The sequence below is a fragment of the Jaculus jaculus genome, chromosome 2 (genome assembly GCF_020740685.1).
Source record: "Jaculus jaculus isolate mJacJac1 chromosome 2, mJacJac1.mat.Y.cur, whole genome shotgun sequence".
NCBI classification, from domain to species: domain Eukaryota; kingdom Metazoa; phylum Chordata; class Mammalia; order Rodentia; family Dipodidae; genus Jaculus; species Jaculus jaculus.
This window is the reverse complement of record NC_059103.1, coordinates 69,309,778-69,325,792: the sequence shown is the minus strand read 5'-3', so window position 1 is coordinate 69,325,792 and position 16,015 is coordinate 69,309,778. Positions and strand designations below refer to the sequence as shown.

The following is a 16,015-nucleotide window of genomic DNA, read 5'->3' as shown; positions in this document are numbered from 1 at the left end:
CATTTTGCAGTGGTAATTCTCAAAACTTGAAATTTTTACCTTTTTTTTGAGATGGGCTTTTACTATGTTTCTCAGGCTGGTCTCGAAGTCTTGAGCTTAAGTGATTTTCCTGCTGAGTGGCTGGAATTACAAGTATGCACTACCATTCCCACCTCTTACAAGAAACAATCATTAATGTGTGTTTCAAAGGAAATACAGGTCTGGAGAGATGGCTTAGTGGTTAAGGCACTTGCCTGAAAAGTCTAAGGACCCAAGTTCAATTCCCCAATATCCACGAAAGCCACATGCACATGGTAGCACATATGTTTGTAGTTTGGTTTTAGTGGCTAGAGGTCCTAGCACACATTCTCTGTCTGTTTAACCTCTCTCTCTCAAATAAATAAATTTAAAAAATGTGTTCTATGCTTACTTGTCAATTTGAGCAGTGCTATGAAATTAAACATTGCTCACCATAGGAACTTTGGAGTTTTAGATGCTAAGATGTTTGTGAACATCTGTGAGATGCTAGCCAGTAACAGTTTTATTTATTTATTTATAATTCTTAAAATATTTTAGTTATTTATTTGCAAGCAGAGAGAGAGAATGAGCATGCCAGGGCCTCCAGCCACTGCAAAATCCAGATGCATGTGCCACTTTGTGTATTTGGCTTTATGTGGGAATTGGAAAACTGAACCTGGATGATTAGGCTTTGCAGGCAAGTGCCTTAACTGGTGAGCCATCTCTCCAGCCCACAAGTAGCATTTTTATTTTATTTTTTTATTGTATTTTTTGAGGTAGAGTCTCACTGTAGTCCAGGCTGACCTGGAATTCACTGTGTAGTTTCTGCCAGGCTTTTTTTTTTTGGTTGGTTGAGGTAGGGTCTCACTGTAGCTCAGGATGGACCTAGAATTCACTCTGTAGTCTCAGGGTGGCCTCAAACTCATGGTGATCCTCCTACCTCTACCTCCCTTGTGCTGGGATTAAAGGTGTATGCCACCACACCCAGCACAAAAGTAGTATTCTTAAACATGCTACACTTGGATATATTTTTTTCTCCCTAAACAAAGAAAAATATTTCTTTTCCTGGGTGCAGACTGAAACCAAGGTTTGTTTGGGAAAGACTGGGCTCACCAAATAGCAGGGTCTTTAGAAGCACTACAAGTTGACTTTTAATCCTTTCAGAGTCACTTATTTTAGTCAACTTTCAACAGTTGTATTGTTGTGGTTTGACTATTTCTACCCACCTCCCTCTAGATTTCCCTGTTTAGACCTAATCCCTGCTATGACAAGACTAAGAAGAGGTTGCCTACCTTGTACACCAGCAGCTGTCTGGCATTCTGGGTTTGGTTTGTACTTACTCTTGTTAGCTGTTCCAGAATGCCAGCACAGTTAAAAAAAAAAAAGGAGGTGGAGGCTTTGAGAAATGATCAGAAAAAGCATGAGAGAGGCACCCTTTTGAGTGGAATTAGTGTGCTTATAATGAAGCTTCAAAGGAACTTGTTTGCCGCTTCCATCATGCGAGGGCATAGTAGGATAAGACTAAGAGGAACACGCCTTCACCGCTGCCTGTACCTTCCTCTTAGACTTCTCAGCTTCTGTAGCTATGAATAGTCAACTTCTGTTGTTTGTGAACTATACAGCTTATGCTGTTTTGTTGTATCAGACGATAGATGAGTAAGTGTCGCCAGGTTCTTGGAAATCTTATTTATATACACTGAAATGTGGGTCTCATTGTTTATTTTTTAAAATTGATGATAAACCATGGTAATCCCCTCCCCTACCAACTTTCCCATTCATAACTCCACTCTCTAGAGTATAGCCTCCCCCTCTCAGTCAGTCTCTTTTATTTTTGGTGTCATCATCTTTTTATCCTATTATGATGGTCTTGTTTAGGTAGTGTCAGGTACTTCAAGGTCATGGATATTAAGGCCATTTTGTGTCTGGAAGAGTGCATTGTAAGGAGCCCTACCCGTCTTTTGACTGTTACATTCTTTATGCCACCTCTTCCACAATGGACTCTGAGCCTTGGAAAGTGTGATAGAGATGTCTCAGTGTTGAGCACTCCTCTGTCACTTCTTCTCAGCACTGTGGAGCCTTCTGAGTCATCCCAAGGTTATAGCCATCTGAAAAGAGAAGCTTCTCTAACCAAAAGTGAGAATAGCAGTAATATATGGGTATGAACATTAACAGAAGTGCTTACCAGGCAGTTTGGTGAGACTAATATGTACATTAAGGCAGATGCCAGCAGGCATTCCACCCCTAGGGCTCATGAGTACCCCTGTTGTATGTATTCCCTCCCATGGAGCAGGCCTGCAGTCCAATTAGAGAGCAGTTGGTTTCCCCCATAACAGACATAGCACTGTTGCACCCATTGGCTCATTTTAAGGCTTGCAGTGTCCATTATAGCTTATCTCCACTTGTGAATTCACTCTCTCCCATGGGATCTCATTGTTTTTGCTGTCATGAAATACTGTTTTCTTTTTGGTTTGAATATGAAGACCATTCTTCACTTGCCAGCTGTATAACAATAGGCTGGAATTGGGCTGGAGATGGCTGATCCCTGATAGAAATGCCAGAAATGAGCAGTTAGGGCATATGGCTTATAAGGGGCAAGTTTGTGCTTTCCTTGCAGTATTCCTTTTGCAAATGCTGTGGCAAGGGCCTGGGCCATGCAGGCAGAAAGCAGCCTGGATATCTTCCTCCCCAACCACCACCATCAGGTAAATCAGGAACAATTTAAAGCCCCAGAACCTCTGAGAACAGTGTTCAGTACTGACTTTGAGGGACACTGCAGTCTGGAGGGCCAGAGCACTACACTGGGAGATACGGGCAAGATTTCCTCCTTTGTATTATTTTCACAACCTTTGAAACTATTTCCTGGAGTTGTATGATTTTTTTTTTTTTTTTCTGTTTTAATGTACTGGGAATGGAGCCCAGTGCCTCAGACATTCTAATTCTAGGCAGGTGTTGTACCAAAGAGCTCTATGCCCAGCACTGTATTTTGAATACATTAGTGCCTTTCACAGAGGAAAAAAAAAAGTCAGTGATTGTCCATCAGCATTTGATGATACAGAAGTGGTCTCTTTTTCCCACTCAGAAGCGAGAGGTAAACACTGTGCTGGCTGATGTCATCAAGCACATGACTCCAGATCGCGCATTTGAGGACTCCTACCCTCAGGTAACAGACTTGCATCTTTGCAACTGAACCATAGGGTTCAGTTAAATGAAGTTGTCAGGAACTACCTGTCCACATGCAGTGACATCAGTAGCTGTCCTCACACAGTGGCATCAGATAGCCAGCCACATACAGTAATGTCACTAGCTTCCACACATAGTGACGTCAGGCAGCAGTCCACATGCGGTGGCATCAGGTAGCCATCTATACTCAGTGACATCAGGTAGCTGTCCACAGGCAGTGACATCAGTGGTATCTACATACGGTGGAGTCAGGTAACTGTCCACATATGGTGACATCAGTAACTGTCCACACACAGTGATACTGATACTGCAGGTCAGAAAGAGAAGATTCTGTACTTTGACATGGTGAATGGGAGAAACCCTGATGGTCTTGGAATGCAGAGTGTCAAGGTAAACCAGAACTTGAGGGAAAAACTTATTCCCATTTCCATGACCTAGAATAAAAGCCAGCGTGTTGGGCTGGAGAGATGGCTTAGTGGTTAAGCGCTTGCCTGTGAAGCCTAAGGACCCGGGGTTGAGGCTTGATTCCCCAGGACCCACGTTAGCCAGATGCGCAAGGGGGCGCATGCGTCTGGAGTTCTTTGCAGTGGCTGGAGGCCCTGGTGTGCCCATCCTCTGTCTCTCTCTTTCTCTCACTGTCTATTGCTCTCAGATAAATAAATAAATAATTTAAAAATGCCGGTGTGTTTAGGGGATTGTTGTTTGTTCCTGGGGCTCCTTTATGTTCTTTATGTTCTTACACGCCCTTTGAGGATGATAGATACTGAACAATAACTAAAGAACAATGAGATGCCCTGGGGTCCAGCAGCCTTTGGCCATTCCTGTCAGTATCTTTGTTTGAAAGGAGGAGTACATCAGAAAGACATCTTCAGGAGTGGGGAAATCTGCGGAGAACTGGCTTACTACAGATCTGGGACAAGGAAGTACAGAATGAATTTAGTGTGTGCCAGAAAATAATAAAAGTGATCAGACATCAATGGGAACATGTGCAAAGATCCTGGGATTCCAGTTTGAGCATCAAAAGAAATCAGGGAGCTAGGTGTGCTAATGCCACTTAAATTCTTAGCATTCCTGAGGCTGAGGCGGGAGAATCTGGAGTTTGAGGCCAGCCTGGCTCTGTAGGGACTATGAGGCTTTTACAGGTCAAGTTTGTCCTCCCTCCAATAGCAGTGATAGCTAAGGTGAATGCTGAGCCTTGTAGAGCAGCTCCTGCCCTGAACACATGGAAAGTCCCACTAAGTTCTCACAGATACTGTCCTGAGCTCCACTCTGCAGCTTCCCTGGAACTAGGAAGTAGGGTGTCAGAATGGGAAGGGTAAACTCAGACCAAGGTAGGGTCTAACCCAACCCTCTTTGTCCTACCTTGAACAGCTCAGGCTTAGCCTAGTGTGGCTGTAATGGAGTGCTAGAAAGGGGAGCTGCCTTTTTAAATGAACAGATCTTATCAAATAAGAGGTGTTCTTTGTTGTGTTTCACAGCTTGAGTCAATCATTAAGAAAGTTATCGCCCACTTCCGTGATTTCTCAGTCCTTTTCTCAGTGGTAAGTAACATTTCTTACTACCTTTGGAAATTTATGTCCTTTGTCAAAGGATGTTTCTATGTTACTTCAGGCCGAAAAAATACTTTTTACAAAGCAATCAGGTAGGGCTTTTCACCTAAGTAAGAAATTCTGTCCTAATAGCTGAAGCAGCATTTGGAAAAGTGGTACACATAAACTGAAGAAACTAAAAAATTCACCTCGTTTCATTCATCGCTTAGAAATGAGATGTTTGCACCTGCTGGGCATGACACAACTCTTCACTTCTTGCAATTCAGTTACATGGCTTCCTCCTCATTTTCTTTTCACATCAGTTTGTATGTATGTGTGTGTGGGGGGGAGTATAGATGAAATATCATTTGTCCAGAGCTTAGAACCAGAAAGAAGTGTTTTCAATTTTCCCATATTGACATATACATAATGATATATCTTGGGTATGGTACTCCAATCAAAAGCACAGAATCTACTTGTTTCATATACACTTATACACATAGCCTCAAGGCGATTCTGTACAATATCTTTAATAATTCTTTGCATGGGATTGGAGGTGCAGTCCATTGGTAGAATGCTTGCTTACTGTGCACATGACCCAAGAGGAAAGGAGGAGGGATGGAGGAAGAGGGAGGCTGAGGAAGGAAAGAAAATTGTGTGAATGAAACAGTGTTACATTGTAAAATTTTCAACTTGGAGCATCAAGTTGGCACTAAAAGGTTTCAATTTTTGGAGCATTTTAGATTTCAAGTTTGGGATTGAGGATGTTTAATCTGTGATGGTTTTTAAAAAAATCTTAGCTAGGGCTGGAGAGATGGCTTAGCGGTTAAGCGCTTGCCTGTGAGGCCTAAGGACCCCGGTTCGAGGCTCAGTTCCCCAGGTCCCACGTTAGCCAGATGCACAAGGGGGCGCACGCGTCTGGAGTTCGTTTGCAGTGGCTGGAAGCCCTGGCGCGCCCATTCTCTCGCTGTCCCTCTATCTGTCTTTCTCTCTGTGTCTGTCGCTCTCAAATAAATAAATAAATAAATAAATTAAAAAATCTTAGCCAGGTCCTTCAGGGAAGTCCCAAACACACCCTAAAGAAAAAATGACCCACAATTCCTTCTAGTTACTTGTGTCAATTGCATATCAAGTGCTTTCTTTATTTCTAGGAAAAATTTCTACCGTTCCTAGACATGTTCCAGAAAGAAAGTGTGCGGGTAGAAGTGTGCAAATACATCATGGAGACTTTCATCAAGTGAGTGCAGGCTGTGGTGATTGGTGTTATTAAATTGGATCATGTACCTTGTAGCCAAGTGACTGACAAGATCTCATGCCAGAGTAGCTCAGGAAGAACCTTGCAAAAATGAAGTGTCTTGCTGGGTGTGATGGCACATGCCTGTGATCCCAGCACTCAGCCGAGGCAGGAGGATGGCAAGTTCAGTGCAGTATGAGCTATATAGCAAGATCAATCTCATTTAAAAAAATAAAATCAGACCAGGCATAGTAGCGCACACCTTTAAACACAGCACTTAGGAGGCAGTAGTAGGAGGATTGCTGTGAGTTCAAGGCCACCCTGAAACAATGTAGTGAATTTTAGGTCAGCCTGGGCTAGAGTGAAACCCTACCTCAAAAAAAAAAAAAAAAAAAAAAAAAAAAAAAAAAAGAGAGAGAGAGAGAAAGAAAGAAAAGAAAAATCAGACTGGTATGGTGGTATGGTAGTGAACACTTGTTATTTTCTTTAACTGTTTTTATTTTTATTACATGAACACTTTTAATCCCAGCACTTGGGAGGCAGAGGTAGGAGGATCATCATGAGTTTGAAGCCAGCCTGGGACAACAGAGTGAATTCCAGCTCAGCCTGGGATAGAGTGAGACCCTACCTCAAAAAAAAAAAAAAAAAAAGAAAAAGAGAAAAGAAAGAAAAGAAAAGAAAAATCAGGCTGGGTATTGTGGTATGGTAGTGAACACTTTTAATCCCAGCACTCGGGAGGCAGAGGTAAGAGGATCATCATGAGTTTGAAGCCAGCCTGGGACAACAGAGTGAATTAGCCTAGAATAGAGCAAGACCCTACCTCAAAAAAAAAAAAAAAAAAAAAGAAAAAGAGAAAAGAAAGAAAAGAAAAGAAAAATCAGGCTGGGTATTGTGGTATGGTAGTGAACACTTTTAATCCCAGCACTCGGGAGGCAGAGGTAAGAGGATCATCATGAGTTTGAAGCCAGCCTGGGACAACAGAGTGAATTAGCCTAGAATAGAGCAAGACCCTACCTCAAAAAAAAAAAAAAAAAAAAAGAAAAAGAGAAAAGAAAGAAAAGAAAAGAAAAATCAGGCTGGGTATTGTGGTATGGTAGTGAACACTTTTAATCCCAGCACTCGGGAGGCAGAGGTAAGAGGATCATCATGAGTTTGAAGCCAGCCTGGGACAACAGAGTGAATTAGCCTAGAATAGAGCAAGACCCTACCTCAAAAAAAAAAAAAAAAATAGTAATCAAGCATCATGATTAAAGTTTATAGCTAGAGTTTAAGAAGGCAAGGGGCAGAGTACCAAGTACTGACGTCAGCTGAGCCAGGTACTCCATGTCCTACAGTGTATTTTTGGAAGAGTCTTTCTTTGCCATGGGATTTTTAAAAATATTTATTTACAAGTAGAAAGTAGGGGTCACTTCAGGGCTTTATTGCCACTGAAAACAAACTCCAGACACATGCACCATCTTGTGCATCTAGCAGTACATGGGTACTTGGGCCATTAGGCTTTTCAGCAAGTGCCTTTAACTACTGAACCATCTCTACAGCCCCTCCCTGTTTCTGGCCAGGGTAGGGAGGGAGGTTGAGACAAGGTCTCACTCTGTAGCCATGAATGGCCTCTTACTTGCCATAACCAACTGTAGCCTTCACAGCAACCCTACTGTCTCAGCCTCCCAAGTGCTAGGATTACGGCTTGCGTGTGCTAGCATGCATAGCTGGAAGACAGTGTGTTTGGATTACCTGCTTGTGGCCAAGCATTTAATGGATAAAAATGAAGGCCTGTTGAGAAGGGACTGGTGCCAAGAAGTGTTTCTCTTCAGTGTTTAGATTTTTTTTTTTTTTTTTTTTTTTTGAGGTAGAGTCTCTAGTCCAGGCTGACCTAGAACTCACTATGTTGTCTCAGGGTGGACTTGAGCTCACAGGAATTCTCCCACCTCAGCCTCCCAATTGCTGGGATTAAAAGTGTGACCTACCATACCTGGCTCAAAATAAATATTTTTAAGAAATCCAAGACATTGAGTATTCAAGATGGAACATTATCATATTTATTCAAACACACTCAAAACCAATGGAATAATGGAGCAACATATTCAACAATCCCTTGATAGTCACCAAGAGGCTATTGTATATACACATTGTTGGGTTATTGGGAAACCTACAGTCCTATCCTTGCTAAGCATGACACTGCATCTGCTTTCCCTGAAACATGGGAGACAGTGAGACAGGAGGATCACTAGAGTTTAAACTAAGCCTGGGCAATATGGCAAATCCCCATCTCAAAAACAAGCCAAAACAACAAACCCTGACTCCCAAGTGAAGAGACCAAAAGAAAGAATAAATAATAACTTCAGGGAGAGAGTTCAGTTAGTAAAGTGCTTGACTTGCAGCATGAGGACCTGAGCTTGATTGCTAGGCATGGCAGTGCATGTCTGTAATCTCAGCACTGGGGATACAGAGAGACAGGAGGATCCCTAAACTTGCTGGGCACCCAGTCTTATGTAATTGCTAAGTTCCAGGCCAAAGAGAGACCCTGTCCCAAAGGAAGTGATGCCATTTCTGAAGTTGACACTCAAGGTTATATTCTGGCCTCCACATGCATATTCACATGTACCAGCACACATAGAAACACATACAAACATGCATGTGCACATATTCATAATTTTAAAAATTCAGGTAGTCAAATGTGAGATTTAGAAAAAAAGGGGGTTTGCTGGAGAGATGAGTTAGCCATTAAGCAGCTTGCCTGTAGAGCCAGAGGACCCAGGTTCAATTCCCCAGTATCTATGTAAAGCCAGATCCAGGTGGCTCATTAGTCTGGAGTTTATTTGCAGTGGGTAGAGGCCCTGGCATGCCCATTCTCTAGCTGCCTCTTTCTCTCAAGAAAAAAAAAAAATAAATAAAATAAAATTTTAAAATAAAAGTACATGTATTTGCTACTCTAAGAATGGCTGTTTAAAAAAAAAAGAAAAGAAAATCAGGGCTGGAGAGATGGCTTAGCAGTTAAAGTTCATTTCTCCTGGACCCACATAAGCCAGATGCACAAGGGGGGGTCATGCATCTGGAGTTCATTTGCAGTGGGTGGAGGCCCTGACATGCCCATTCTCTCCTTCCCCCCACCTCTTTCTCTCTCTCAAATAAATAAATAAATAAATAATAAGGTATAAAGGTGTGTGTCACCATGCCTGGCAATTAAAAAAAAAATAGACAAGGGCTGGAAAGATAGCTCAGCAGTTAAAGGCACTTGCTTGTAAAGACTGACAGCTTGGGTTCGATTCTCTGGTACCTTTGTAAAGCCAGATGCATAGATGGTGTATGCATCTGGAAAACAGTAGGTCCTGGCATGTCTTTCTTTCTTTCCTCCTTTTTCCCACCCTCTGTTTCTGCTCACAAATAGTTGAAAGAAAGAAAGAAAGAAAGAAAGAAAGAAAGAAAGAAAGAAAGAAAGAAAGAAAGAAAGAAAGAAATGGGCCTATTTGTAGCACTAAGAAAAGCAAAGGAAGACTGGAGAGATGGCTTAGTGGTTAAGGTGTTTGCCTCCAAACCTAAGGACCCATGTTCAACTCTCCAGATCCCACGTAAGTCATGTAAAGGTGAGACAAGCACAAGGTTGCACATGTCCACTAGGTGGCACAAACGTCTGGAATTCAATTTCAGTGGCTGAGGCCCTGACTTGCCAGTTCTCTCTCTAAAATAATAATTTTTAAAAAATTGAAAAAAGAAAAGGACCCAACAATGACTGACTGCTGCTCTCACAACTCATAACCCACAACCCCACGGTGAATACCAGCAATCCCACTGCCCACTGAGGAGGTCCTTCAGTGGAATAGGAGCAGAGAGGAGGGAAATGGTGGTACCAACACATAATTTTTTAAAATTTGTTTGTTTATTTTTATTTATTTATTTGACAGTGACAGAGAGAGAAAGAGGCAGATAGGGAGAGAAGAGAGAGAACGGGTGCGCAAGGGCCTCCAGCCACTGCAAACGAACTCCAGACGCGTGCGCCCCCTTGTGCTTCTGGCTAACGTGGGTGCTGGGGAATCGAGCCTCGAACCGGGGTCCTTAGGCTTCACAGGCAAGAGCTTAACTGCTAAGCCATCTCTCCAGCCCACCAACACATATTTTATCCATACAGAGAAAGGAAAAGGAAAATGAGGAGACAGTGACAAGAGTATATGGTCCAACATGAAAAACTCTACATTGAAAAGCTATACATTGATTTGGAATATAACAGATAACATATGGTTAGTTTATCATAGGGATTCATTTTTTTAAGACAAGGATACATTTAAAAGTAAAAGTTTTGGGCTGGAGAGATGGCTTAGCGGTTAAGTGCTTGCCTGTGAAGCCTAAGGACCCCAGTTCGAGGCTTAATTCCCCAGGACCCACGTTAGCCAGATGCACAAGGGGACGCATGCGTCTGGAGTTTGTTTGCAGTGGCTGGAGGCCTGGGCGCGCCCATTCTCTCTACCTCTGCCTCTTTCTCTCTGTCTCTCTAAAATAAATAAAATAACAACAAAAAAAATTTTTTTAAGTAAAAAATGTTTTAAACATGAAGTATATAGATATGACTGAATTTGGAAAATTGAGTTTGATGTTGCTCAAAAATTGGCAGCTTTCTTTGCTATCTTTCTAAAGGATTACTTCCTGAAATTAATGTTAATTGATGTATCATTGATGTATTTGGAATAAATAAATACACCTACTTTTCTTACAGGAAGATTCATATTGAGAGTTTTCCTGTTATGTAATTTACCTGGCACTTTCCACACAGATTGTGGGCAGCTTTCAAGGGTTTAAAACATAGTAAGCAAACAGGCTTCCCTTTGCCCAGCATTGGAACTGTGGCACTCCTTGATTTTGCAGCCAGAAGTAATATGTGTAAGTGAGTAAGTTGTTACTAAAAGAACAGCAAAGAGGAAATCTAGGACAATACCATTTGCTGTTCTCAATATAGCACAGGAGAACTACACCCACTCTTTTGTTGCTGGCATGGACAGAGCTTTTACCATTGTCTTTCAATGTCTCCTAGGCATCAGCAGGAGCCCACCAAGGACCCAGTGATCCTGAATGCCCTTTTGCACATTTGCAAGACCATGCACGACTCTGTGAAGTAAGCCAAGTGGGAGGCTGGGCTGAGCCTGGGCTGGCTGTAAATACCACCCCTGGTGCTCTTCAGAGAGGCACTGGTTTAAGCTGCCACTGCAAACAACTTGAGGAGTTCTATTGAGATTCCTGCTGACAAGACTATTTCCAGCCTGAGAGCTGGGAGCTCAGGAAAACCTTCTTGAGAAAGGACCTGGCAGATGTCTTTACCCGGGGACTTTTGAGGGGAGAAAAGGCTGGTTTCATGCAAGTGAACTCAAATTCCGAGTCTCCTGGAGGTTTCTGAGAGTAGTAGATTGTATAAAAATGAACTCAGTCAGCTAAGAAGTAATTTAGCCCCATAATTTTATCTCATTCTTAGCCAGTTATCTGATATGCAAATGAAGTCTCTTACTTCTTAGCTAGAGCCTCAGATCTAACCACAGGCCTTACCTTTGAGGCTGGACTTACCCCTCTGGTTTTTAGGGTTTTGTTTTGTTTTTAACTTAGTGTTTCCATCTTGCTTGCTATTTGTGGCTATTTTAATCCCAAAGAATTTTTAGCACAGCAGCTTGACTTACTGGAAAACGTTGTAAGAATTGAGAAATTTGTTCTGGAACATTATCATCCACAGACGCATCCTATTTCTTTTCTTATTTGCACCCCCTCCCACCCTCAGTTTTGGAATCTTTATTTCTGTGACTGTTGTAGTGGTTTGATTTGGATGTCCCTCCTAAACTTAAATGTTCTGAATGCTAGGTTCCCAGCTGATAGCATTTGAGAATTGAGTCCTCCTGGAGGCTGTCTACTGTTGGGGGCAGGCTTATGAATGTTATAACCAGTTTCCCCTTGCCAGTGTTTGGCACACTCTTCTGTTGCTGTGGTCCATCTGTTGTTACCCAGGAGGTGATGTCCACCCTCTGCGCATGCCATCGTTTTCCCCTGCCACCATGGAGCTTCCCCTTGAGTCATAAGCCAAATAAACCTTTTTTCCTAAAAGCTGCTCTTGGTCAGGTGATTTCTGCCAGCAGTGTGAACCTGACTGCAACAGTAAAGTTGGTACCGAGAGTGGTGTCATTACTGCTAGACACCTAACCATGTAGCTTTGGCCTTTTGGAGATGATTTTTCAAGAGGAATGTGGAAAGATTTGAAACTTGCCCTAAGAGATGTCTTGCAGTGCTGTAAGTACAGCTTGATGGGTTATTCTGGTCAGAGTTGAAAGATCTGAATGCAGTAAGAACTAAGGACTGTAAGGTTTGGCTTATAAGGGTGAGAAAGAGCTTTTGTTTAGACTGGGCTAGACATAGTTTGTGTGAGAGGCTTGCTGTTATGCCTGTGTCCTGAGAATTTGTGCAGGGTTTCTTTGCATAGAAATGGACTGGTGTGACAGAGGGATATGGCACAGAAATGAAATCTTTGGGCTGAAACTTTTGCCTGTTCAGCTGTAATTGTATGAGAGATTAACAAATTGGCACCCTATCTGGTTTCATGGAGTATAAAAAATATAGGAGAGCCGGGCGTGGTGGTGCACGCCTTTAATCCCAGCACTCAGGAGGCAGAGGTAGGAGGATAGCCATGAGTTCAAGGCCATCCTGAGACTACAGAGTGAATTCCAGGTCAGCCTGGGCTAGAGTGAGACCCTACCTCAAAAAAAATAAAATAAAATAAAATAAAATAAAAATAAAGAAATACAGGAAAGCGAGGGTCATTGAATTTGCAACCTGGTATTGTGTTTTGGAAATAGTCATGGGCAGTGTGTAGCAAGTTTGCTGGATTGCCTGCATGGAGACCCAAAGGAGTCATGAGGATGAACCAGGGGTTGCAGTGGTAGGAGGATCACAATGAGTTCAAGGCCACCCTGAGACTACAGAGCGAATTCCAGGTCAGCATGGGCTAGAGTAAAACCCTATCTTGAAAAGCCAAAAAAATTAAAACAGGGCTGAAGAGATGGCTCATCAGTTAAGGCAGTTAAAGTCTAATGACCTGGGTTTAATTCCCCAGTGCCTATGCAAAGTCAGATACACATCTAGCATTTGTCTGCAGCAGTTAGTGGCCCTGGCACGCCCATTGTGTGTGTGTCTGTCTGTCCCCTTGCAAATAAATAAAAATTAAAAAAAAAAAACAAAAGAACTTAGGAGACATTGTATATCAGAAAGTAATCCTTGCGAAGGTTTATTTTCTCCCTTGGGCAAGCTAAACAAAAACTTTCATTCAAGCTAGGCATGGTGGTGCACACCTTTAATCCTAGTACTCAGGAGACAGAGGCAGGAGGGTTGTTGTGAATTTGAGGCTGGGGCTACATAGTGAATTCCAGGTCAGCCTGGGCTAGAGCGATACCCTACCTTGAAAAAAAACACCAAAAAACTTTCATTCCTATTTTCTCTGGGCTCTTGCAGGTTTTCCTTTGATGCTGGCATTCGAACCTCGGCCCTTACACATGCTAGGCAAGCACTCTACCCCCAAGCTATGCCACTAGCCCAGAGTTTTGAAAAGTTTAGATATAAGTTTTGGAAAACTACTTGTAGGCCTTCATATGTATTATCAAATATTTCAGTGATTAAAATTTAACTTTTTGTTAGTTTTTCTTGAAAATATAAGTGAGATCTGTGATTTAAGAGGTACATACAAAAAAAATAAGATAAACTGATGGATAGACAAAAGGATAGGTATTTGTGTGATAAACCAACTATCAGTGGCTGGAGAGATGCCATAGCAATTAAAGGTGCTTGCTTGCAAAGCCTGATGGCCTGAATTTGATTCCCCAGTACCCACATAAAGTCAAATGCACAAAGTAGTGCAAGTATCCAGAGTTTGTGCACAGTGGCAGGAGGCCCTGGCATGCCCATACTCATTCTATCTCCTTCTTTCTCTCTGTCTCTCAAATAAAAATATTTGGGAAAATGTATTTTTTTAAAGTATTGTAAGATGGTAATGTTAGAATGGTAATGGTGAGTATGTGGGTATTCATTGAAAATTTATTTGGATATGATGAAGTTTTTATAATAAAATGTCAAAATTTTTCTGAAATACAGAAGTTGACATTAGATATTGTTGTTCAAATTCTAGAGAAAGTTACTTTAATACATATACATGAGGGTTTTTTTGTTTTTTTTTTTTTTTTTTGAGGCAGGGTTTCATGTCTATCAGGCTAGGCTGTCCTTGAACTCTCTATGTAGCCATGCATGACCTTGATCCTCCTCCCAGGTGCTGGGATTACAAACGTGGTTTTATGTGGTGCTGGGGAATTGATCCCAGGATCTCGTGAATGCTGGGCAAACAACTCTTCTGAGCCCCAGCCCTAGCCCTGGCCATGTTTACTTTGGTTACATGCTTTTATCTGAAGAAATATGCACAGCCTGCTGAGAGTTGCTGACATCTGGAAAGTGCAAAATATTCTTACTGGTAGGATTGCCCATTCCTGGTGCTTTTCTCTTTAGAAACTGTCATTTGTGGCCACTATGTTAATTATGCTCAATTATTGATTCTAGTGCACTCACTCTTGAGGATGAAAAAAGAATGCTGGCACATCTGATTAATGGATTTATAAAAATGGTAAGTTCAGGGGAAGACATTTCAGTGTGATGTAATCTGTTTATCCCTGCTCTGACAAAAGCAGTTCACATTACATCTCTGGGGCTTTTTATTTTTACTGAGACAGATGAAATTAGAAAACATCTTATATGAGCCAGATTTCCCCTGGGGCAAAGAGAGCCAAGATAAACTGGCTTTAGGAAAAAATTTAAAGCAGGGAGGTTGGGAGAATGTCTTGGCTCCATGGCCATGGCCATGTGTATGGATGGGAGCCCCTGGGGAGCAGTGGGACTTGAGGTCCCCACCATGCTCATGCTGCCAGGACCCACCATCTGTGTCATCTTCAGCTCCATGCCAGCTTCCCTCACCTCCCCATTGTGTATGCGGATGCCAAAGGACAACCTTGACAGTCACTCCTCAAGAGCCTTCCACCTTGTATAAATGTGCCTATGTGGATAGGTGCATATATGTTTATCCGTATTCAGGTGCACATGTGTGTGGGAGTGTGTGTATAGGTGTGCATGTGGGGACCAGAGTACAACCTCAAGAGTCATTTCTCAGGAACGCCAGCCACCTTTTTTGAGACGGGGTCTTTCATCGGCCTGGAGTTGACCAGTTTAGCCTAGACTGGCTTGGCAGTGAGCCCCCCAGCACTTGTCTTTTCCCTGCCTGCTAGCACTCAGATTACTTGTACACCCCACCACACCCAGCAGTTTATTTGGTTTCTGGAGATCTCACTTGGCTTCTCATGCTTGCAAGGTGAGCACTTTACTAAGACTGAGCTATCTCCCAGCCCTGAAGTTCAGGCTTCTGGCCCCAGCTCTCTAGCCTAACATTTAGATTAAATTGGATGGAGTCCTTCAACACAATGATTGGCTAGATCTTGAAGATCTCTGTGACTCTGCCTGACCTAAATCATGAGGACCCACAGTGGAGAGACGAACTCTCTGAAGCAGCAGGTATTTGGATATCAGACGGTGGTAAAAACAGGGGTCCCCCGAACAGAATGCCATGTGTAAAAACAACCATCCATTTTACTCCTTTATACTTGCAGAGTAGCTCATTCCAAAGTGTGGTGGTGTGGGATAACTGTACTCTTAGGTTTTACAATTCTGTGTGATAGCTGGGCTTTAAGCAGGCTGCTGGGGTGGAGGGTATCAAATCTCATGGCTAGACAGCCTGAGGATCCAGGGCGGCCTCACTCACCTTCCGCATAGCTTCTTCATCATCACTCTTCAGAGATGTTGTGTGTGGTGTGCCTTCCATGAGGGCACAGATTGGAACGCAAGGCCTCTGGAAAACAAATTTGAGAAGGTATCACGAGCCTGTTACATTCTACTGTGGACAAACTCAACCTCCCCATGGGACAAGTCAAAATAACCTTGCAACAGAAGGGGTTACTGCAGCTTTTCTTGGAAACAACCATCTTTGCCTTAATTCTGTGTGTGTTGGGGGGGGGGCGGTTGAGGT

General features: G+C 42.6%; 1 protein-coding gene across 2 annotated transcripts in view; it reads left to right on the top strand.

The window, feature by feature from the left end:
- Vps35l (VPS35 endosomal protein sorting factor like) overlaps positions 1-16,015 on the top strand; it is a 149,615-nt gene that overhangs the window by 85,597 nt on the left and 48,003 nt on the right. For both annotated transcript variants that reach the window (XM_045143951.1, XM_045143952.1), the window contains exons 19-23: positions 3,077-3,157; positions 4,656-4,718; positions 5,858-5,943; positions 10,961-11,041; positions 14,503-14,566. In XM_045143951.1, the coding sequence (XP_044999886.1) occupies positions 3,077-3,157; positions 4,656-4,718; positions 5,858-5,943; positions 10,961-11,041; positions 14,503-14,566 (375 nt within the window). The remainder of the gene's footprint in view (positions 1-3,076; positions 3,158-4,655; positions 4,719-5,857; positions 5,944-10,960; positions 11,042-14,502; positions 14,567-16,015) is intronic.